This window comes from Pygoscelis adeliae, unplaced genomic scaffold (genome assembly GCF_000699105.1).
Source record: "Pygoscelis adeliae isolate BGI_AS28 unplaced genomic scaffold, ASM69910v1 Scaffold30, whole genome shotgun sequence".
In the NCBI taxonomy this organism is placed as follows: Eukaryota; Metazoa; Chordata; class Aves; order Sphenisciformes; family Spheniscidae; genus Pygoscelis; species Pygoscelis adeliae.
Genome location: NW_008823915.1, coordinates 36,993 through 62,127, shown reverse-complemented (window position 1 = coordinate 62,127; position 25,135 = coordinate 36,993). Strand labels below are relative to the sequence as shown.

The window sequence follows — 25,135 nt, the reverse complement described above, 5'->3', positions numbered from 1 at the left end:
CTACGCGGGAGAGTCCGCGGTGCACGTTAAGGGCATCGCCGGCCGCCGATCTCCTGGCTTTTTTTGCTGGGGTTTGTTTTGCGTGTTTCGCGCTGCCTTGTTACGTTGGACCCTTGGTAACGCACACGGTTTCAGATGTACGCATTTATGTATTAGTCCAATTCGCACATCGTTACATATTAGACGTTCCCGTTCCTTTATGTAAAGGTAATCTCGTTGGGTTGTGGTATCGGCCTGGCTGTTACTGCGCTGTTGGATTGCTGCGATTTGTTTGTTAGTTTCAAATGTCCAGGTAGCTGGCTGAACCCCCTGGAAGTCCTTGAAACCCATAATCAGGATGTGTGCGATGACTGGGGCTTTTGCGCTGTTTTTTTTTAAACAAAATCTGAATATGTGTAAAAATGGTAGTGAAACCAAGGGGGAAGAATGTTGACTTTTTCACAGTCTCTTCCCCGTAGATTAATGATACTGTGCAGCAGTTTGGGTTTTTTCTCCAGTGGGTTTGTGCCCTTTTAGGTGACCTTTCCACTTACAAAAAGGTTACCTAAAGACTTCTGCACAGTTTAAAGGTGTTCCCTTTTGCTGCGTGCTTTTGTTTTGTTTTTTACTTAATAATCATGAGTCTCATGTCCGAATCACTTCCTGTTTTTGCTGGGTGATTTTTGAGGGCACTTAGGCTTTTTATGTGTGTCACTAGCTTGATTATTATTGAATCTTGGCATTTGGAGTATTTTTTTTTTATCAAAAGTGTCTTACATTAGAATAAAACTTCTGCAGTGCAACTAACTCCTTATCGTGTCAATCAGCTTGTTCACTTTGAATTCTTGTTTACTAGTTACTCAGTATTCTTAAAGACTTCATTCATCTCAAAGGCATTCAAATCCTCAATTTCTACTGTAAAACAATAATTAAAAAAAAAGTACTTTAAAACCAACAACTTTTTGGTCTCTTTTTTACATGACGAAGAAAGAAGAAGGAAAAATAAATGCTGTGTTTGTTTTTTGGTGGAGGGAACGGTTATGCTTCCTTTCCCGCCCCGCAAAAGAAGAAAACTGGAGCACGTGTTGTGGTTTAGCCAGTGTGTTGCAGTAGATACAATTGGGAGTTTGTCTCTGACTCTTGTGGTAACCAGACATCTGAGATGAAGCACATCTGCAGATCATGTTATCTGAAATCACAAAATAACTAGAATAGGCCGAACCTGAGTTACAGTTCCCATGTTTCAGAATGAAAATACCATTTATTTTGTTAGTTTGGTTGCGTTACCTCGAGGGTGCTCTTGCTAACACCATGCCAGGTAATAGTAGACATGACTTGTCTGCACGCTCCGGCTGCCATGCTCGGCCGTGCAGGCGGTGTCCCGGTACTCTCAGTGTGCTGGGCTGTGCTGGGGCCGTGCTGGTGGCTCCTGCCCTTCCCCAGGGTAGCTGCCTGTTTCCAGCGCCTCCTTTTCTCCCTTTACAGATGGTCACCAGTCCGGCCACACCACGCAAGTGCTGCTGCTGACGTGACGCAGTGGTGGGCACAGGCACAGGGTGGAAGCGACCTCCACTGGCAGCAGCAGAAGCCCAGCTCAGCTTCAGGTACTCTTGAAACTACACCCTGAGGGTGAGCTTTGGAAGTAGAGCTCCGGCACGCCTGATGACTAGGTGTTACTGAAGGGCCTCGCCCCTCCTCTGCTGCTTTCTGCCAGTTCTGTTAATGGACCAAAGGAGTTCTGTGATGCAGAAGTGACAGAAAGAGCTCTACCAGAAAGTGGCTAGCTGTTGCCAGAGCTGCTGATGAAGGGAGAGGGGTAAAATACATGGGGATGTTGCAGTGGAGGAAGGAGGAGTTTAGTGCAACATAAAAGTAATTTGCATAGAAGGATTTACTGATAGAAGGTGCCAGGGCAAACACTTTATAGACCTCGTTTACCGGCCTCTGAATTGGGCTCTCAGATTATTTCCAAGGAATGTCTTGTGTAGACAAGCCTGCAGACAATACAGGTTAAGGAAATAGAGGAACCTGATCTTCTGGTGAACCCAGTTTAATTTAGAGATGTGCATGTGCAGGTAACATCCATGTCGGAGCCATGACTGTATTTGTAACACATTTTTAAAACCTGTTGATAGAAAGTGTGATATTTTTTTTTCCTTTCCAGTTTTTGAATGGGTAGACTCTCTGATTTGCTTAAGGTCCGTCCTTGTTGACCCTTGCTCAGGCAAGCGATCTAATGCAATTTATATTTTTTCGATGTAATAATTCCCAATAGTTGCATTTGGGGAAAAAAAAATTGTTTTTCTTTTGCTTCATTTAAACTTACTGAAGATATCACAATGTTAAATTCTCTAAATGATTGGTGCTTTATAATGCAGAGTCTGTAGGCATGTGTAAGTACCTTTATATACACGGAAGGTGGAGACAGGTATATCATCTTGTGTTTCCCTCCTTTGCGTGCGCACTAAGGAGCTCAGCTTCAGGCACGGATTCCCCTCTGCCTTGCCAGCTTTGGGGCTGAAACATGGGGCAGGCAGCTGGAAGTAGAGACATTTTAAAACTGCCAGAGCAAGATTTGCAAGAAGGCCGTATGTATGTCTGATAGAGCTGAACATGTGATAGTGCTACTGATAGTCTTATAGAATCATGGAATCATTAAGGTTGGGAAAGACCTCTAAGATCATCGAGTCCAACCGTCAACCCAACACCACCATGCCCACTAAACCATGTCCCTAAGCACCTCATCTACACGTCTTTTCAATACCTCCAGGGATGGTGACTCAACCACTTCCCTGGGCAGCTGGTTCCAATGTTTAGCCACTCTTTCAGCAAAGACATTTTTCCTCACATCCAATCTAAACCTCCCCTGGCGCAACTTGAGGCCATTTCCTCTCGTCCTATCGCCAGTTACTTGGGAGAAGAGACCAACACCCACCTCGCTACAACCTCCTTTCAGGTAGTTGTAGAGAGCAATGAGGTCTCCCCTCAGCCTCCTTTGCTCCAGGCTAAACAGTCCCAGTTCCCTCAGCCGCTCCTCATAAGACTTGTTCTCCAGACCCCTCACCAGCCTCGTTGCCCTTCTCTGGACACGCTCCAGCACCTCGACGTCCTTCTTGCAGTGAGGGGCCCAAAACTGAACACAGTATTCGAGGTGCGGCCTCACCAGTGCTGGGTACAGGGGCACGATCACTTCCCTGCTCCTGCTGGCCACACTGTTTCTGATACAGGCCAGGATGCCATTGGCCTGTAATTATAAAATTACTTTGCTTAAGCAAACCTACAGAAGTAATTAACTGCATAGAAATTGAAGCATGGTATATTCAAAAGCAGTAATTTCTGCAATGGAGATGGAGTGTAATTCTTTTTCCTTTCCATTTTCTTATTTGTGAATTTGCAGTATTTATCCCTTTGATTAGTTTTTACTCTATGGATATTTTTTTTTTTTGTCTCCCATTTCTTTAAACCATTGAGACATTAAAAAAAAAGTCATTTGCTGATGACTAATTTTGTGTTGTTCCAAGCATAAAGAAGACATTGCTTCCTTCAGTGAGCAGTCTTAACGCAGAGCCCGTATTTCCATTTATTAGTGATTGTATAATATAGTGTCTTCTTACGTCTTAACTTCTCACATAATGAGAAAGATTAAATCTTGAAGCTTTTTTTATGCAGTTGCAGTGTTTTGCCCTTTCATGCAATATGTCAGTGTCTTGTTTCTGATTTCAGGCTGGTGTTGCTTTGGAAAAGCTCCATTAGCTTTAGTGAAATTATTCTGATTTAAATCTGTGACACCGGAATCAAGCCTTTAGGGTTTATATTTATATTTTCAGTGTTACATTTCCCTTTTCTACTGCTGATGCTTCATTTCTGCCTACTTTCTCATGCTGAGTAGTATGGAATTAACTGCAGATAACGTTCAATGTAAGGATTAGGGTGTTAGCAACAGAGCTGGTGAGGTGGTGGTGGTTGTTGTTGGTTTTGGTTTTTATGCGGCCTGCGTCATTACAGGGTAAAATGGTTGTGAAATACATTGGATAGAATATCAGCTACAGATTAGACTGTCCATTTATGCCTCGTTAAAATCTTTCTGAAGCAATCAGTTATTAGATAGGCTCATTGCAACAGTGTTTTTCAGGTATCAAAGTGACAACTGATCTTATTTTAATTCAAATTAAAATTAAATATTTTGTAGGGTAAATGAGCCATACCAAGAATCTACCTTGTAGATATGTGTAAAAGAATTTATATGGAAAATGATAGTTTTAAAACCTCTTTTCTCAATGAGTAAATATACAACACGCATTCTTTTCTTGCTCTTTGTTAAGATGGTGCCTTTTAAAGGTGCTGTGTAAAAAGCCTGTTTAAAAAAAGCATGTTCATTGTGTTCTATATTAAGCAATGATGTAGCCAGACTTGGATTGGGTAATCGCAGCTCTAAAGATGCTAGCATGTCAGGAAATGAAATTGCTGTGAGGAGCTGACGTTTACTGACTGTGTAAGTGGGGAATGAGGGAAACTGAATATAACCTCTTGGAAGCATGAAAAAAATTTCCATGGACTTTAAAACAATTCAGTGCATGTCCTTCTAGACATACAAATAAATATCACAAGCATTCGGAATGATACCTATGTCAGGCCCAAGAGGGCGTTTTGCCCAGCCTCTTGCGGCCTCGGTATATTTTGGTGGACATTCATCCAGTTCATTTTAAAGCTCAGGAGTGGCAAAAAGCCCTATTGCTGCTGGATTGGTTGATCACGTTACCTCTAATATGCACTATCTGCAAAATCAGCTGCATTTTTTTCACCTACAAACTTTAATATTGGCATATGCTAATATTTGAGTACTTGATTTTTTGCAACTTCAGTGCTCTGATAATGTGAGTGTGTGTTTGCCTGTTGGAGGGAACGTTGTACACTATGTATTTGAAACTGGGAAGTGTTTGAGCAAAAAGTTTTGCTAATAATTTTTTTTCTAGTAGTACTTTGGAAAATAGAAAATCTCCCTGTCCTCAGTAAAGCTGCCCTTGGTTCTTATTTTCAGTAGTTTTACACAAACAAATGTAATTCTTTCTTCATTTTGTTCCGTGTGCTAGCAGTTTACATTAATTTTTAATTGAATCTTAGATTATCAGTGAACTAATTTTTAGATGCTAAGAATGAACAGGTAAAAACTTATGGTCAAGGTTATTCACTGAGATAACTGAATGTTATTAAACACTAGTATTATAAGACTTAAGATTACATTATGATAGACTTTATAATGAAAATGGACTGATTTCTCAACTGAATTTTTATTTTGAAAATTTTGGTCTTTCTTTTTCTTCCCTTTTCGACTAGTGCTGTTATAGTAGTACTTGGAGGTTCCAGCTGAAATGAGGATTACACTGAAAAATGAGAAAAGCCTAAGCTCTGGGTCTTTATCCAGGAAATCTTTGGCTTCTGTCAGGTGACTTGCTGGAGCCAAGATCTCAGGTTTTTTTTATCGTGAACACTAACGCAGTGCCAGTGGTGCTGGGACATTCAGAACTTGCCATCCATGACACTTGTTCTATGGGTGTATTTTGTATTTAACGTGTAACAGATAATGCTGCATTGCCCTGCGCAAGGTGCACAGTACTTTGCCCTGTAACACTGTGTCACCTCTAGTAAAGGTCAAAAATTGTACCAATTCCTAGAGTAACGAAACAAGTGTAATGTAATAAAATTAAGAATATACCAGATTGAATACTGAAGTGTTTTAATTTTTCAGACCATAGCACTGCGAAGGAGAAACTCTGCAAACTTTTCTCAATGACTCTATAGCCAACTGATGTAACAATGGTACTAATATTGGGACGCAGACTGAATAGAGAGGATAGTGGGATACGAGATTCCCCTGCAACCAAGCGGAAAGTTTTTGAAATGGACCCAAAATCGTTGTCAGGCCCTGAGTTTTTTGACTTCTCCTCGGGATCATCGCATGCCGAAAGCATTCTCCAGATCTTCAATGAATTTCGAGACAGCCGGTTGTTCACAGATGTTATTATCTGTGTGGAAGGAAGGGAGTTTCCCTGCCATCGAGCGGTTCTCTCAGCCTGCAGCAGCTACTTCAGAGCTATGTTTTGCAATGATCATAGAGAAAGCAGAGAGATGTTAGTGGAGATCAATGGCATTTTTGCTGAAGCTATGGATTGCTTTTTACAGTATGTATACACTGGCAAGGTGAAAATCACCACAGAGAATGTGCAGTATCTCTTTGAAACATCAAGTCTCTTTCAGATTAGTGTCTTGCGTGACGCCTGTGCCAAGTTCCTGGAAGAACAGCTGGATCCTTGCAATTGCCTGGGAATCCAGCGCTTTGCAGATACACACTCGCTCAAGACACTGTTCACCAAGTGCAGGAATTTTGCGCTGCAGACATTTGAGGATGTGTCCCAGCATGAAGAATTCCTCGAACTGGGGAAGGATGAGCTTATTGATTACATTTGCAGTGATGAGCTGGTGATCAGTAAGGAGGAGATGGTGTTTGAAGCTGTCATGCGCTGGGTGTACCGGGCAGTTGAGTTGCGAAGACCAGTGTTACATGAACTTCTGACGCATGTCAGGCTCCCGTTGTTACACCCAAACTACTTTGTTCAGACTGTGGAAGTGGACCAGCTGATTCAGAATTCCCCAGAGTGCTATCAGCTGCTGCATGAAGCCAGGCGATACCATATCCTTGGAAATGAGATGATGTCTCCCAGAACTAGGCCACGCAGGTCTTCCCGTCTCCCCCCCCCCCCCCCCCTTATTTCTGTAGGAGAAGGGTGTGGCTTGATGTACAGATGTTTAATATACACGTGTCCAGAAAAAAATCACTTGCAGATTATTTTATTTTGCATTCTGGAGCCACTACAGTTACACTTCTGTACTTCCCCACAACATGTGAAGCTCACATGTCTTGAAAATGTACATAAGTGAGTCTTTTTGCACAGATCACTTTATTGTTATGAAATAAACAACTGTTCAGGTAAGTGAAGTTATATTACCTTGCAAGTAAAATATTTTCTAAAGGTTAATGTTTGCTAGGTGAGATCTTAAGTTATTTCACACGATAGCAGTGCCTTGAGAAGAATGTACTGTGCTATAGCAGGTAAACCATTCCATTTCCCAACCTTCTTTCTTTTTATAACAAAGTCATGTAAGTGTACGGCACACTATAAAGGATGCGGATGGGGATATATATTCAGAGCATTCACCTGCTACATCACAAGTACTTTACAGATGGAGTAGTACATGGAATTGTAATAGAAAACAGACAGCAGAACAACAGGTTCTTAACTGTAAAGAAACAAAATCTTACATTTTTAAAGAATTATGAAACAGTTCCTGAAGTATTTCATGTTTACTCTGTGACGCTTTAATAATTCAGAATTGCTGCTACTTAATAATGCGTGACACAAACAGGTGACTGAAGTTGCAAGAAGAAATGAGGAAAAGTCCATTAGTGGCATTTATTTCTAATGGTGGTTATATTTATTTCTTTTTCCCCGAAAATATTTTCCCAGTAAGAGCCTCAATGATAGTTGACATGATAGTTTATTGTTAACTCCAGCTGATTTAAGCTGGAGTTTTAAAATCATGTGTTAAATTGAAGTGATGCAATGATCTGGTCTAGACAAACAGATTGTGTTAGGAGTTACTCCTCTTTGTTTACTCTTAGTCATATGTGGTTGCTGTACAGTGACTGTGCAGGGAACCTTTTTTTTTTTTTTGGCATGTGTTAAAGGCTTGCTTGGGGCAGGGGGGGTGGAATATTTGGCCAGCATATGTCCCATTAGTGGCTTTCCAGTCTTCAGTCCTGCGTGAGAGAAGAAATTCTTCTTAAACTCCTTGTAGCCCTGCTGCCAGGTTTTCTAAGCTGTACACTGCCATGGAGGGTCTTTGGAAACTTCTGGTTTGTGGCAGTTTGGAAACTGGTGCAACGATAGTTTCTGAGGCATTTCATACCCTGAGTCTGGGCCCCAGGGAGGGACCGTGGAATTCAGGCCAAGGACAACCTTGTTTCATGAGTGAGTTGGGGAGGAGAGGGGGACTGTATCTTGTGGTGTTTGGTGTGGTGTTTGTTGTATGTTTATTACTCAATTTGATAAAGAAAGCAAATACCCTCAGACTTAGCAGTTTTGTCAAAGTGCATGGCGTGTATGTACCTGAGAATCTGAATAGCCTCAGTGTAGCATTGCAGTTTGTAAATGAAGTACCATGCCTAATACAGGTGATTTCTGAGGTTGCGGGGGTGGGTTGGTTTGGGGTTTTGTTGGTTTTACTGCTGAGCTTATTAAACTGCACTGTGAATTCGAGTAGGCAGGAACAAGAGAAGTAATTTACAAAGAGAAAAACTGGCTGGTCTCCCAGTAGGAATTTTTTCCCCTTTTCTATATTACATTCATGGGATAGTTCTTTGTCATTTGTTCCTGTTGCCTGTTTGTTTCTGTTGCCTATAGCAAAAAGAGATTGTGTTTTAAAACAGTTACCAGGTCCCCCTTCCCCCATGTTTTCATTGCACCTTTTCTGGGCATTTCTGGGGGGGGGTGGAGAGCAGAGGACGCTGGAGAGCTCTCTTCCTTCTTTCTTGCCTTCCTCCAATTTCTTTATATAAACTGTTTCTAAAAGGAGACAGGCTGCAGGATCAGAAATTCCCATGCCAGTGTTTTTGCTGAAACTTCTGGAAATTAATTGTGATTCCTTGTATGGGTATGTATGCACCTACCCATTTTTCTTCTAAAAGAACAGTGTGGTTTGCAATTCACAGTTGATTTTTTTTTTTCTTTTTGAAGCCAGTGAAGAGTTACCTGAAGTAAATAAAAGTTTAAAATATGGCGTAAAGGTTGCTTGCTTGCTCTTTGTGTTGTATGCCACTAGGCATCGCTGACACATGCAGAAGGTCTTTTTGAAAGAGCTTTTCAGTTATGTACTTGCAATGACATAGTGACATCTTGAGGTTGCCCCTCATGCTCCTTTTAAGTCTGTCTTGTCCCCTGCTGGTTGTGTTGCACAGCAAATTTCCAGGCTGAGATCAAGCAGTGAGCAATACTACATTTCCATATACAAAACAAAACAGGCTCTTCCTACTGCAAACTTTGAATTATCTTCAGATTTTCATATACCTGTGAATTCTTCAGTCACATAGTTCCTGTTAAGCTGTCTGATAACTTCTAACTAATTAAAGAGGACACTCATATATTGTTATTATATTTATACATTTAACACATCCTTTTTGGTTGCCTTTAGAAAGCTTTAATGCAGTCCCCCAAGGAGATGAGGTTTTATTTCACTTTACATTTCTGTCTGTTACCCATTTGCTACCCAAAAGTAAATTAACAGGAAAAAAAAAGTGATTTACCAGACTCCTGGTAATTTGTCTCCCAAACTTAAAATGTTTTTGAATGTAATCTGGTTGAACTAGTGAATGTTCTTCTGTCCAGCTGACGCTGTGCTGGTTGGCATTCTCACCTTGTCTAGAAGTCTGCGTGTAACTCAGGACCCCTTGGACACCTGCTCTTGGGAATGCACGGGATTATATGATACTCTTGTCAGTTGTCTTCCGCTCCCCCTTTTCTATTTTGTATACCTTTTTCTGATAAGAGAGTGTCTTCTGGAATCTCTGGTGCCTTTTTTTAGCTCACCTCTGTTATTCTGCTCACACCCTTTCTTCTGAGGGCTACAAGGAAGACTTTCTGTACCACTGATTGAGATCACAGCTTTTTCTAATCTCCATTCAAATATATCCTTAGTTCTTTTCTGGAATTAGCCTTTGTATGTTCCTTTTGTGTACTCCCCACATTTATTTTATTTTTCTTTTAAACTGATGTGCCCTCCATCATTTGCAAAAAATCTTTTGGAACTAACCTTAAACTCTACAGTGCAAGATTCCTTCAAGAAAATGTAGCAGAGAAAATGTTTCCTAACCGAAGAAAGGATATGTGGCCAGATAGGTGCTAAAATGTTGGGAAAAATTTTGTTTTTCTGTGGATTTGAAATACTGTACTAAATTAAGATTTCCTTTAAAGAGCAAAACTCCATCACAGCAATTCATAAAGAGCTCTCTCCGATCAAAGATTTTTGGTTCATTTAGTTTTAAAATAAAGATTGATAATCCGGTGCAGTAAGCTTTTCAGTTAAGTGGAGACCTTGATTCTAATCTAGAAAGTAATCGACAGACAAACCTCTCTTGTACGTACCAGTTAGTTGATGTATTTGGGCTTGCTTCTAAGGCAAATTATGAGATGAGTTTCTTGCTTTTAAGGAAATTCTCTTTCTGGGTAATGCTTTGCTGGCACAGGAACTTCCCCTCTCTTACCCTTTGAGAAACAGGTTTCAGAGTTGTTCCTCAAAAAAGCAAAAAACAGTAACAGTAAATGCATAGAAACCAGGAACAAGCATCACCTCAAAGCTGAGCAGCTGAAGAAAGTGTTTCTTCTGACTAGTTCACGTGTGTAAGTATGCTTCTTCAGATGCATATCTTCATATATATAATCTTATAGTACATTATCATTTAGCATTGCCTGTTCAAAATATTCTGAGTAGAAAAATATATCGTATATTTAAATTGGTGTGCAGTGACAAGGAGATAGAAGGGCTAACTAGTTTTATTCCTGATGTTTCAAAACAGGGAAAAATCTCATCAGGATTTATAAGTTAATATATGCGTAAGTTAACATGTTCAGAAATTTGGGGACAGATCATGCAACTTTTATTTCAAATGCAGTCATAAGGCAATTTATTTTTTTTTTTTAGAGAGGACTGCAGTATGCAGCAATGGTATGAATGAGATGCCTATTCATACCAGGATCGAAGTTAAATCACAACAGAGCAAAAAGGCTTACTAAAAATAAAATTGATCTTGTATTCAGTCTTACTTGATGAATAGACAGCAGTCCTTGAAATAACTGTATCAGTGCAAAATCCTTTAATCTAAAAATGCCCTGAAAAGAAAGGATTTTAACAAATGCTTGCAAGAAATTACACATTTGAGAGAAGGAATAAAAGTCGGTCATAGTTTGATTTGCACGTCGAAGATGGTTGGTTGATTCTCTACATTCAAATGTGGATTAACATATAACGAGTTTTGTTATTGCTGCGAATATAGGATTTGTATAATGCAGAAGCATCAGGTTATTAGAAGGAGAATAAGAGTGTGGAATAGAATTTGAAAGCTTATTTGCGTACATTGCAGACTGTCTAATGCTTAATTTTTTCACACTGAGTTCTAGTTTTTGTTTTAGGCTTGAATTTTTATTTCAGCATTCCTTAATTCCTTCTATCACTACAGTTTTTTCACTTTTTCAACTATGCATTGGCTCTAAGGTTTCTTTCTTTTCCCTTATTTTGGGGACTATATGCCTTCAGCTTTTTTTCGCAGGAAATAACTTAAAACATTTTAAACTTTTTGAATATTTAAGCACTTTAAAGCACTATGAATTTTATAAAATTCGGGGAGGGACAGGAACTGGTATCAGTATGAATCAGATTGCTCATCTCGTTGTCTCAAGCCTCACTTGAACTCTGTTTCTGATATCTCTACATACACAGTCAAAGGACTCGTTTTAGAGTAAGGGCTTTCTGTATTTTTTAATTATTTGATTTTTTTTTTTTTTTAATATAGAACGTTGTGCAGTGCAACTCCACCACTTACACAGAACACCTGTTGGTGTGGTAACCTGCTATGTAATGAGAGAGCTGGAAACAGTGAAAACCTCTAACTGTTTGCTAAATGATTCTTTTTTCTTTTTTCTTTGCTGTAGAAGTTAATGCTAAATAGTAAATTTTCCAATTTTCACACAGTGTTGAAGACAATGTTGTTTGGCCTCCATGTACTAATTATCTTATACACCTTAGTTTTCTGTGTTCACTTTTTTAGATCAACTGGTTATTCTGAGGTGATAGTTGTTGTTGGAGGCTGTGAACGAGTTGGAGGGTTTAATTTGCCATATACTGAGTGCTATGATCCCGTAACAGGAGAGTGGAAGTCGCTGGCTAAACTTCCAGAGTTTACAAAGTCTGAGTATGCAGTGTGTGCTCTACGGAATGATATTCTCGTTTCAGGTGAATAATCCTAAAAAATTTAAGACTTCTTTCTTTTCTTTTTTTGTTTGGGTTGGTTTTGGGGGTTTTTATTTTTGGTTTTGGTTTGTTTTTTTTTAAGTAGTGTGACAGATCTTTGTATTGTGAACTTCCAGAAGCTCAACTGAAAGTAACTTTCTGATGTAAATGGTAAACATCAGCCCCAAACCAATCTTATTGTAGACAAAAGTGTTTTCTGGGATTTTTGTTTGGTATTAATCAGCAGGTTTTTTACAGCTGATTCCAGGATATCCATTGTATTTAAAGAGACTAGCTTATGCTCGTTAAGTACACTGCTTTAAAATACAATAGTGGCCTGTTTGCAGCAACAGTTGGAAAAATCACAAGCAAAAAATCCCAAGCAGTCTTTTCCCAGCAGGATTTTCTCTGCTACAAAACGTGCTGTGTGCTGGTTAAAAACACCAGTTGCCTAGGAGCACCGCAGCGCTGGTACGTTGATGGTGACTCGTTTCTATTGTATGGCTGCCTAGACTCCAAAAGAAAAACAGTTAAAGCTTCTTCTCACTGTGGGAATGTAAAATGGAAACAAATTCCTTTTAGCACCCAAGTTGGGGATCCGTTTATACCAGCCTTTTACAGCGATATGAGCAATAGCTATAGGTTTTTAAACACCTCTCATTCAGTCCTTTAGCAAGGGTAAATTATAGGGTATAGACAATGGTTTAGACGCCTAGCCCCATGTTTTAGTTGAACCAACGAAACTGTCTCCTCAGATTTGGAGTACCTGCATCATTTGAAAAAGATGTAAAACAATGATGTATGCACGAACCAGAGGGGAAACAGCTAGTGTTAGGGATGTGCCATGAGGCACATAAACGGTTAAGATTTTGAGTGTCTCATCCAGGTAGTGACACTAAAGGAAATACGAAGAGCATGGGCAAAAGCCATTAAAATGCATTGCAGTCTCAAGAAATAATCTCATGTGATCTCAGCATGTTACTGGGAAAGGCACACGAAGTAAAATAACTTACTGTATGTTTTCATGTTTGAAATCCACTGAAACTGACTTTTTCAGTCTAACGTATAAATACAGATAGATCTTTATTTCACCTAAAAAGGATATAAAGTTTTCATTGCCCACTGTAGAGAGGCGTGTTAACTATTAACATTTCTCATTCAATAATGAATTTATTCAAATTGGCATATTTTTGTTTTTAAAGGTGGAAGAATCAATAGTCGGGATGTTTGGATTTATAACTCTCAACTTAACATTTGGATCAGAGTTGCCTCCTTAAATAAAGGCAGATGGCGTCACAAAATGGCTGTTCTTCTTGGTAAAGTAAGAGAAGTATATTTGTAAATTTTTTATAGTGGGGATGTTCGCTGTGTATCAGAAAACAGTGGAGAAACGTACGTACGTATTTAGTATTACTTTATTTCCTATCAAATATTTTAAAAATACATATTTTCAAATAAAAGAATATTTTAAACTGCTAGGCTCTTCATTAGTCAGACACTATTTGTGGATGTGAAAATCATGTTACCCCTCAGTTTTTTGTTGTTTTTTTTTTTTGGGGGGGGGAGGGTATTGTCATTGAAATGTCTTATCCCCAAGAAGCAATTTTTTGGGAGGCAAAGAAGCATCGGGATTTGCCTGTGCTTCAGAAGTGCTGTCAAAAGTTTAACAGTTTATGCAGTTATTAACAGAAACTGGTACTTCTCTGAATGTCAGCTCTGTGCTCTTTTATTTAATGTTTTATATTGAAATTAACCAAATATATGCTGTGGGGAAATAGGAGGTTTCACTGTACTTCGGAGGCATGTATGCCTTAACATAAAAACAGTAGTTGGGATCAACTGCCTGTGAGAATTCCACTAATGAAAATTAGGGAAGATGTGCATGGTGGTGTCCCTTGGAGTGAGTAACTTCTTGGAGATGAGACTTGCAGCTGGAGCAAACAGTGGGAAGAAGGTAGACACAAACAATAATGAGTTCTGCTTCTTTCTTAAATATGAGAGAAGCAACAGGAAAGTAAAGAAAAGTTTACAAACTGAAAGGAAGAAATATTTTTGTAAGCAAGTAGGAAAAAAGTAAAACACATAAAAAGCAAAGGTAAATTCAGATGGACTTTTGCTGTTGCTGAATGTAATCTAAAAAGAGAAATGCAGAGAAGTGCCTTTTTAACAAATGACATTCAAATAGGAAGTTTCTATCTCAGTATTAATAATACTATGCTTTAGATGTGTGTTTGCAGCATCATTCCACATGTGACTGAATGGAACTCTCCAGAGAGTCTTTACGTATTATTTTAAGACCATATTCTTCTCCTATGTAAAAATCAAAAATTTTTGGAAATTTTTTGAAAATTTGAGGAAAGTATCCCTTCACAAACCTAGCAAATTAGGATTCTTGCAGCTTTAAATTAATTTAATTTCATATTTAAATGTAATAACTACTCTAAAAATGAAACGATGATAGTTTTTACCACTTTGCATAGGTATATGTTGTTGGAGGATATGATGGGCAAAACCGCCTCAGCAGTGTGGAGTGTTACGATTCGTTTTCCAATCGATGGACAGAGGTTGCTCCCCTTAAAGAAGCTGTGAGCTCTCCGGCAGTCACCAGCTGTGTTGGCAAACTGTTTGTGATCGGGGGTGGTCCTGATGACAACACGTGTTCTGACAAGGTCAGTTAATTGTGTTTGATTGCATTTTCTATCTGTGGTAAACAGTATTGCTGGTTTAAAAACAAATCATACAGAGATCTGTTTTAACTGTTTTGCTGAATGGAGCATGGAATTATTATAATACAAAGATACAGAGTAGAAAACATTAACTCAATAATATACTGTTACTGTGGTCTTTCTCATGGATGCTGTCATTGGCTTTACAGGTTCTCTGAATTCTTAAACCTGGGTGTTAGGAAAATAATGTTGAATATAGTGCATATATAGACGTTATTGATATATGGACCTATGTTTATATTGACTTAATTTTTTGGTGAGATATCGCCCACCAGAAGGTACCACTTCTTTGGCTGTCTTTGTATAACCTGTGTGGGTGTGCCAGGTTATTATTTCAGGTAGGCTTTTAATCTGAAATGCATGTGGGTTTTGTTTTTTTTTTTAGGTTCAGTCTTACGATCCCGATACTAATTCTTGGTTGCTCCGTGCGACTATCCCTATTGCAAAAAGATGTATTACGGCTGTGTCTTTAAACAATCTGATCTATGTTGCTGGTGGGCTTACCAAAGCAATATACTGCTATGACCCAGCTGAGGACTACTGGATGCATGTACAGAATACATTCAGCAGACAGGTAATTAACACTAAAAGGCTCATAGACATCTGAAAGGTGTTTTTTTACATGAGTGTCTTGGTGTGAAATGAGTATACGCTTGTTTAACCCTGTTAAAATTGCATCTCTGATTCCATTCTTACTACTTCATCTATATAATTCAAAATCTCACAGAAGAGGAAGTTTCTAAACCAGTCGCTTTTCAGCTTGGTGTCACTGTTAGCTAGTCCAGTCTTTTTGTTTGAGGGCAGTTACTGTTGGAGAACAGTGTAACAGTATAATGGATAATGTTTTAACTGTATCGAAATTGATCTCTGTCAAGTTCTGCTACATGTTTTAATTTAGGCTGAAGATAGTAATTTCCTTATAATTGATTAAAGCCTTTCAATGTAACAAAAAATATTGAAGGTTGTTTTTACAGTGTGAAAAAACCCCCACTGTACAGCACAGAAAGTATCGACTTCAGCAGCGAGGGCTGTATCACTTCCACATTTGGAACACTGAGCAGAATTTACAAATGTGTCCCCTTGGTAGTAAAGTGTGTGTGTGTGTCAGTTAATTTTCCCTATGTTTTTAAAACATCAATCACACAGTCTACAGTATCTACCTTAACAGAAATTTGTTCTTCTTTTTCCTGGCCTTACCTCTATTCCTCTGTTTTGATATGTGTTCTCTATTTAACTGAGTATTTTTTACATGCCTGCTTTTAAGGAAGAAATAAAATCCTCTCTCTCTTTGTTTGAAGAAAGACATAGTGCTGTCTCTTTCTTTGTCTTTCTCACCTTCATGGTACTGTTTTTTTCCTCTTCCCTGTTTATATCCCTCTTCATTATCTGTTACTCCTCTAAGGTGCTTCTCCTTGTTCCCATTTTTTTGCATTAATGGTATCTACTGTGGTCCCTCTTCTGAAAACCTTTGTTCTCTCCTCCTTTCCTTATCTCCTCCTTTCCTTATCTCAGGTGTTTAAATGGTAAGTACAGCATTCGGCTGTATTCCATTGTATCCCGTGTCTGAGCTATGTGTAGTGAAGGCTTAGACCTGAAACAGTCTTTTCCCTAGGATTGTGCTGCTGCTTTCCCCAATTATTGTGCTTTCTGCATTGGCCCTTTCAGGAGGGAATAGTATAGGCTAGTTTGTTTATAGACGGTAGGCACAATACTGTCCTTCTGCACTGGGGTAGACATGCAGAAATTGAGGTCTTGTCTTTTAAATAATCATGTATTCCTTTGTGTATTTTGAAACAGGAGAATTGTGGCATGTCTGTGTGTAATGGAAAAATCTATATCCTTGGTGGAAGACGAGAAAATGGTGAAGCCACAGACACTATTCTTTGTTATGACCCTGCAACGGGCATTATCACAGGAGTAGCAGCCATGCCCAGGCCAGTATCATATCACGGCTGTGTGACGATTCATAGATTTAATGAAAAAGGCTTTAAACTCTAATTTTTTTCTTGAAAAAAGAAGACGGCATGAATGAATCCAGTGGTCTGCTGCAAGACAGGCTTTTTAAAGATTCCTGAAGTGAGAAAATGCCCTTTCCATAACTAAGTGAAGTGTCATATGAAAATTATATCCTGTGCCTTTAGAAAAAGGGTTAATTTAACTTACAAAACAAGTCTACAAATCTATCCAGTAACCAGAGTTCAGTTATATCTGCTATGGGCTCTGATACGAGACCAGTAATAGTACGTTGTACTAGCGTTCAGAAAGTTTGCCCTGTGTGTGATTAGTAATTAAAATCTTGGAAGCTTTGTGGGGAAAATGCCTTCACAAGCATTTGTGCCTCTGTCCTAAGAAGTGGTATCTGCAAGGTGTTTCAGGTTCTGCTAATAGGAAAAATACATAGGCAAGTAAATTCCAAAGAATCATCTAGGATAATTACCTACAATTAAAAAAAGCTTATAGAATTATAATTCATATGCACAGCATTCTTACAAGCAGATTACTTGGCTTAACCAAGTAGATTTTATGTCTGATCATGCATGGTTTGGAATTTAAAAAAAAAAAAAACCACAAAAAACCCCAAACAAAACAAGCTACATAGGACAAACATTAGAGGCTTTGAGGAATGCTTTTTTCTGAAGGAGAAACTGGTTGTTTAGTGAGCCATTGCAACACACTGCGGTGACGATTGTGTACCTTAACGCTATGGACCTTATTCATAGTGTTGCTAAATGTTTATCAGAAGTACAAGGTTACATGACATGGAAAGCAAGTGACCGGTGGAGTGTAGGCATGCATCTGTGAAGCAAATTTTGAATCCCAGTTCTTAACTTTTTGAATAGTATGGCTGAAGTCTGAAAGTTACTGGGTTCGCTCTTCGCTCACTGCGAAGTATCTCTAAACTATTCAAGGAATAAAAGATGATGAACTCTGGATTCTTCCACTTTTCTGCATCACATTATAAATTACCTGATAATAGAGGTAGGGACTCAGGTTGCACCCTACAGCTTATGAATTGGTCTTTTCAGATATCTCATCTGCAGAGATGGCAGAGTTATCCGCCAAGTATTTCTTGGCCTTTCTTCAGACAATCACTTACTCTAGCGTAGCTAAACTACTGTGTAAGCTGCTTGGCCACAGATAAAGAAATTCTGGAAAGGTCCCTTCTGTCACCAGAAAAATATCTGTGGACCTGTCCACGTAGCCATATGACGTAATTCTCACATAACATGTTTTGGCTAATTTTGAAGCCTAGGAAGTGCCTGTATTTTGACCCACTTTTAAGTCCTCCCTAGATTTACGTACTGGGTCTCTATTTCCAATACACACTTGTATAGTTGAGGCACAAGTTCATAAAAACTGAAATAGCACTTGAGAGTTGGAAAATGAATAGGATTGTCTGTGTACCAATTTCCTGTTAATCACCAAAAACCTCAGGAACTGCCTTTCAAAGGAATTCTGAGGACAGCAGCCAGTAGGGAAGTTGGTCAGTGCCAGGGCAGAATAAAAAAACCATAAGGCCCCTGCAGAGACAGCCCTGGCCTCGGGGTTCTGGTCTCCGTGCTTGCTCAGGAGGGTGAAAACAAGCACCATCTCTGGAACGTTGTTTGTTCCACTGGACTTTCTTCATCTGTTTTCCCAGAGTATTTCTTCATGAGATGGAAATTCTGACCCTCAGTGAAGCTGTGCCAAGCTGGGAGTCATCATTTTCAGTAACATATGGTCATGACTTTTAAAGAGCACTGGGAGCTGCACTTCATGATGCATTAACTTGTAACCTCAGGAAAGGACACAAACTTTAGTTTCTGGCTAAATACCAAACACTGCTTTGTATATGTTAAGAATACTGATGAAATACAAATCTCTGTGTATCGGTGATGTAATTAGGAAGTCAGTCCCTGAGCATGTACATTCACATTGCCCTAAAAAGAAAGTCCCTCGGTAACGTAAGACAAATGAATCAGATAAATTAATCCTTTTCTAAGTTTCTTGTGTGTCTGCTTGCCAAGTGTTACTTTGAAAAGGTAATTTCAGTACCTGTGAATAAGGTCCGTTGATAGCAATGGTAATTGCCCAGTAACTGATACTATATACTAACACTGTATATAACTTGTGCCATCATTGTAAATGAAAATATAAAAAATGATAGGAGCACTTCATTAGAGATGCAATTTGAAAAATACTCTTCTTTCCTTTGATTTCCTTCTTGTTTGTAGTAAGACTCGTAATGTTGATTGTCATGCTAATTTTAAACAGTCTTTATTCTGTAGGTGTAGAACAATGTCATTTATGTATAGGTATCTTTTAATCTGTGTTCATAATATTGCACTACTCTGTAAATAACAAGATACTGCTTCCTATGATTTTGAAGATTCATTTTATAGTTTAGTTGTTTTTTTCTTAACAATTTATGTACTGTTAGCTATTATTTTGAAAATGACAGTGTTTAATGAACCAGTAAATGCAGAAATGTAGATGTAGAAGAAAACTTCTGCTTACAATTCTTGAGAACCTGTATTCAATACTGAACAGTTACATGTGTGGAGCATTGCTAAAATAGTTATTCGTGCAATGATTTCCTTAAAACAAGCAGTGATTTTTTTTTTTCTTGTTAACTCTGTAAATAATTTGCATTTACGGCCTGCTCTGTTAGAACAATTATTTTTTAGATGTGCTAGAAAAGAACAATTCAACTTTGGTTTGATGAAAACATACCATTTTTCTAGAAGGATGCATTAATTTGGAAGTCGCCGTCCTGAGCCACCTGTTCTCTGATGCATTTCACTTAGGTATAGATGAATTTGAGTATTTAAACTCCCACTGTTATGCATATCTAGCTGCTTGCAGTTTATGGGCTTGAGCAGCAAGTTGTTCTGTTTTTTTTTGTCTCAGCTAGGAGAGAAAATTATGAATGTTGTCCAGCATAATCAAAAGATTTCAATTATGAATAGTAATAGGTTTGGCAGCCCCAAAGTAGAGACACCTGCACAAAGATGTAACTTCAGTCTAACCATACATGGGAAGAGGGCTCAAGTATTTCCAAAGTCACACCTAAAAAAATACATTTTAAGAGTTGTCTAATATTTCACTCCACTAAACAAATAATTACCTTCGAAGTATTTCACTCTTAAAAAGAAATGAGAGTAAATGTTTTCCTTCTCCCTTTTGATGTCCACTTCATGAGTTATGTCCTTCTGTTCTTAGCAAGATTATGTAAATTGAAAAGAAAGTTGATGTTTCCTTGCAGCCTGGCTTCAAGAAGGTTCTGAATAGATAACTGCAGTACTGCATTATAGTGCAGCCTTATAGCCTTCTGCTTTTACATACACCATGCATTCCCTCATTTTACAGCCATCAAGTGTATAACATTGCCTGGTAATCGTTTAGTTTTACCTGTAGGCTCCCTTCTTGGTAATGCTTAAGTAGGCATAATTTGTGGAATCTCTGCCATTTGTACCATCAGATAATTCATTTTATACTATGTGCCTGGTATGCATTTTGGGGATTAGACACTGTGCTTTCCACTCTAGCACCAAGGGTCCGGAGTTGAACTGGTATTTTTTTATTTTAATTGGCACCAATGCAGTTCTCATCAAAGATAGCTTTCGTTTCTACTCTCTGAAGCACAGATATCTTTAATGCAGATTATGTTATATAATATTATGATAATTTACTCAAGCTTTTTAAATGGTACTTTTAACACTGCAAATTTTTGAGAAAGGCTGACGACGTAGGAAGAGAAGGTGTTCACCTTGACAGAGGTTCAGAGGAAGCTTTGGTCAGTTGTGCTTGAGAGCAAGGACACTGCTGATTTGTTCCAGCTTCTTCCTCAAAATAGTTGAGTTCACCACATTATCTTAAATTATTACTCAATTTATCCTGCTTTTGTTTTATTTGAGCTACAAGGACAAAACAAGAAGCAGTCCCACTCCCTGTGACTTCAGGTTTCCCTCCTGCCCAAGGCATGGTGATGTGCTGGAGCCGTCACTTTTAGCAGGTAGGCAGAGCTGTGAACTTAGTCCAGCTCCAGAGGCAGAAACGAGAGAAACTCATGGAGGGGGGCATGAGACACGGCAGGAGGAAATGCAGTGCGTTTGGGGTTTCTGCATTTGGCTGGGCTTGCTGAAACCAAGACATTCTGGATGCTCATAGGTTTGCAATTCCAGGTGCTGAAACTCAGGTGGTAAAAATATTTCACGTTTGTCAACTCACTGAACTCAGTTGGAGCGATAAAGATACATATGTGGTCGTGGTCTTCTAGTGGCAATGTTCAAGAAAGCCAAAGGTTCATTTTTCCTAATTGCCCAACTGGGCAAGTATATGTGTGCTTTTTTCCTACCACTGAAGATGGCAAAAGCCAATTCAAGAGCATTAAGAAACTCCCAAGACTTGATCTCTGTGAGGCAAAATGAATGTTTTCATCTGAATGTAGTCTCATGCACACAAGAAAGTACAAATTAAATGGTTTGTTGTGCCTGGTTAAAAAAACCTGAGCAATATATACTTGGAGTCTACAAGGTAAGATGAGATTTTTAAGCAGAAATTTGCTATCTGGTTGGGGGTCAAGCAGTGATTTATTTTTCTTTAATATGTCTAGCACACAAGTTTCCTCAGTGTTGAATTATTTCAGGTGACATTAATAAAAATGGATCTCGCTGTCAGTTTATCATGATTGTGTCAGTGCTATGAGCATTGCCATAAAATGGTAAGCAGCCTCCTACCAACCCCAAACCAGACGTGTGAATCACATGTTCTCTGCACACTGGCCTTGCATCAGCTGTCTTCCATAACTAATGTTACACATAAATTCATGTTGCTCAGTATATAGCCCTGATGCCATTACTGTCTAAGAACTCTATTTACAGGATCATTTCTCTTTTTCTACTGTAGTGCTCCAGTCCATGCTCATACGTTTATGTGTGCACATCTGTGCATGTGAATAATTTTGTGATCATTTTCTGATAATGTTGTTACAAGTAATGCACATAAAAGCCCCTGTGTACAGCATGTTGATAATGTAATTATGGCTTACTTTGTATTATTAGTTCCAAAGAAAATAATGTGTGTTAATTTTGAAAATACCTGTGCCTTGAATTCACCTCTATCTTTATCTATTGTGAAAAAGAGCTTGGATTACTTCTCCCAGTTTGTTATCTTTATTAGGATCGGTCTTACTGTCCAGACTGTTGATGGCCTTCTAAGAGAAATAAATCTTGCCATTCGTTAACTAGAATAGTTAAACCTCTTGTTTAGAATATGCCTAGAATGCTTCTATTATTACAATGCTATGACAGATTTAATCTAGGGAAATCAGTATTTGTTTTTTCCTATTTTTTGTTTCCAGCACTCCTCAGTGACAAAGGATTTAAGTTTAGTCTTTGACTTCCTGTCCTTAACGTGTACAGTTTCTTGTTTTAGTCAATAGCCTCTATGGTATTTGTGAATGCTCCAACCAGTCAGTCATGAACCTCTTGTTCAATATATGTAATATGAAGCAATAATATGGTGCAGCATGGCAATAAGCAAAATCAAGAGACTTGAACATAATGTACTATTACTAATTTCATCTGTGTAAATGCTGGACTTATGAGTCATTCTCCTTTTGGTGCACCTGTAGTAATTTGGAGTCAGATTAGTAGGAGCTACTTGGCCATGGAAAGAGAGTTTACCTCCCGAACTGTTACTCTCATGATTTTTGTCTTCACCTGAAATCATGTTTTGATTTTCCTTTTTTGCTGAGGAAAACAGCAGTTCATGTTATTCCTTGCCAGTTCCTTTATTTACTGAAACATAAACGGCATAGTTCTGTGAAGAGCTGATCTCATCTTCAAGAACAACCTGGTGCAGCACAAACGACATTTGAACAAAAAAAGTGCAGACCAGTTACTGTGTGCCAGAGTCAGCGCAATGTATCTCGCATATAACATTAAGGTCTTCAGATTGTGCTGACAGTAGAAAAGTGATTTTGTAATGTAGCGCAATTGCAATAACACCTGTTATATTTAAATATATTTCTTGCATAATCTTTGAAAGTTTTTTTAAAGTTCAGTGTACCTAATAAACATTTGCCTTTTGAATAGTTCACTGTGTTTTATTTAGGTTATGAGAAGTTTGAGGGTGGGGCTTGGTGGTGCAAGGAGGAAATTCCTCTTTTTTCTGGGTCATTTAACTTGTTGGATTCTGCCCCTCTGCAGTCTCTATATCCATCAATCCGTTCTTCTGTCTCCCAGTCTAGGTATTCCCCCTGCTCATCTTTATGTCCTTGTCATGGAACTTACTATTGACATGAATAAAGGCAAGCTGGAGGCTGTGCAGAAGAGTAAACTTAAAAGCAAAAGAAAACTGGAAAAATTATGAAGCATGGGGGTGGGATGTGAAATACTGGTTAGTTCTGGGTATTGCGATGGGGAAAGGATGTGAATGGACTTGGAAGACGAAACCAGCATGGGAAATCAGGAAAAGGTGATAACGCTAGGGAAGTGACTGGCACCAATACAGGTTGGAAAGAATCCAGAATAGAAAGTCGATTCTCCTAAAATTGGTTACTTGGCCATCTCGAGGTCCCACTTGCAGATGGCAAGGTAAGGGTTCTGACTGTGATGCAGCTGAACTGGTATGAAGAAAGTATTTGGTTTAATACCCCATTTTTTACAGATTACATCCATCTTTCATGTATTTTCAAGTGGAATACTAGCTGTACTCCTGCCTTTCTCTTCCCCATAATGTGCATTCTGGATCTCAGACTTGGAACTTGCCCTTCATGTGATCCTAGTCTTACCTTCTTCCCAAAAACATCTCTTTTAAATGTTATGGCAATCAAATACAGCTTCCATAGCTTTGCTCTGTAGCCCACTGAGATTTAATCTGTATCATAAGTCTATTCCCTGTGTGGTGTATTCAGATGTGGGGTGTTCTGGGTATACCAAAATAAGTCCAAGGCACTGGGACCCTGATATTCAATATACTCTGTGTCTCTCTGACACAGAGAAATAAGTGTAAAGAAAGAAAAGCTCTTTGTAGAAATGGTTCCAGACATTCCGCATTTTAATATAACTTACTTAAATGGACACGATGATACTGCTGCATCTTTCTTTTCATGTTTTTTCTGCAGCTTTGACCTGCAGAAAACTGAAGTAGCTGCAATAGTTTCAACAGTTTTGAACCTACCCCCACAAAGATGAGAGAGTCTGTATGTTGTACTATTGAGAAACAACGTGGTTTTCAAATACCTTCTAACATGAAACAAAACTTGGCAAGCCGACAGTGTCTGCTGCAGTTCTGCAGTGTGGCCAGGCTTGTTTACAGCAACCAAGTGGCTCTTGCTGTGGTGCCAAAAGTAAGTTACGACCAAGTTCAATGCTTGCAGAAATTTACTTTCCTGAAAGAAGTAACATTGCCTGAAAGGGAATCCACAGACTGCAAAGCAATGGAAATATTTCTGAGGGCTGGAAGCCCATCTTAAGATACTTAAACATAGTCAACTGGTGGCAATATTTTAACAACAGCCTCTTCCTCTTTCGATTAAGCAGGAAAAAGGAAGAAAATAAAATTGAACTACATTATATATGTACGTTTCCTGATGAGCACAATACAAATTCGAGTGTAAGAACAGTCTCCACTGATTTGCCATAGTTCATGTTTTTTGCTTGGTAGGAAGTCAGAAAGCCAGTGTAGTGTCCTGAAATGAGCAAAAAAGAGGACTTTAAGGGCTAAGCCTTGAACATTCAGCATACGCTTGCTAATTAGTGGCCTCAAATAAGTTTGCAAATACATGTATGAGCAGGACATTAATTAATGCTGGTTAGCAGCTCACTGCATGAACCATGGGACTACCACAGACCAAAGCACTATTTGCCATTAGCCACACCTGACAGAGGAATTACAATCTGGCCAAAACCAAACACAAACTGTGGTACAAACTACACTAATCTGACCGGTTTTAGCCCCGATTTGAGAAACTACGAAATATGGTGAGTAGTAAGTGTAAGATTTTTGTGAAGCCCATCCGTAACGAGATGAGCGCAAAAGCCTTGTGCACTCAACAGGTAAGGGCAGGCCGGGGCCGCCACCCTCAGTCGTGTGAGGTGGCACTGTGCTTGTGGGCTTTTGGAATGTTGCATCTCAGTCAGGCCGAGCCTCATTTATTGGGTTTTTTTCCTAATCATCCTCCTTTCACTGATTACTGTATTAAAATACCTTCTTCAAATTTTATTACTTAACAAAATAAGGTTGCTTCAGCCAGTAAGTCAGGATTAGGCCAATACGTGAATATATCTAAAAAGAAACATTACAGCGTCGCTAATCTCGGGGGTTTTGTGGTGTTGAGGGTAAATTACTGCCCACAAACCGTTCGTTACCTCCGCACCCAACGCTGG

The 25,135-nt window shown here is 38.9% G+C and overlaps 1 protein-coding gene across 3 annotated transcripts in view; it reads left to right on the top strand.

Annotated features, from left to right (window-relative positions):
* The window catches only part of KLHL24 (kelch-like family member 24), an 82,061-nt gene extending 59,224 nt beyond the window's left edge, over positions 1-22,837 (top strand). For 2 of the 3 annotated variants that reach the window (XM_009318846.1, XM_009318838.1), the window contains exons 2-7: positions 5,726-6,713; positions 11,855-12,039; positions 13,239-13,357; positions 14,517-14,705; positions 15,148-15,336; positions 16,560-22,837. In XM_009318846.1, the coding sequence (XP_009317121.1) occupies positions 5,794-6,713; positions 11,855-12,039; positions 13,239-13,357; positions 14,517-14,705; positions 15,148-15,336; positions 16,560-16,760 (1,803 nt within the window). In that variant the 5' untranslated portion in view covers positions 5,726-5,793 and the 3' untranslated portion in view covers positions 16,761-22,837. Of the gene's footprint in view, positions 1-1,464; positions 1,584-5,725; positions 6,714-11,854; positions 12,040-13,238; positions 13,358-14,516; positions 14,706-15,147; positions 15,337-16,559 lie in introns of all 3 variants that reach the window. The other variant, XM_009318831.1, reaches the window with a different exon arrangement.
* Positions 22,838-25,135: the final 2,298 nt, after the last annotated feature.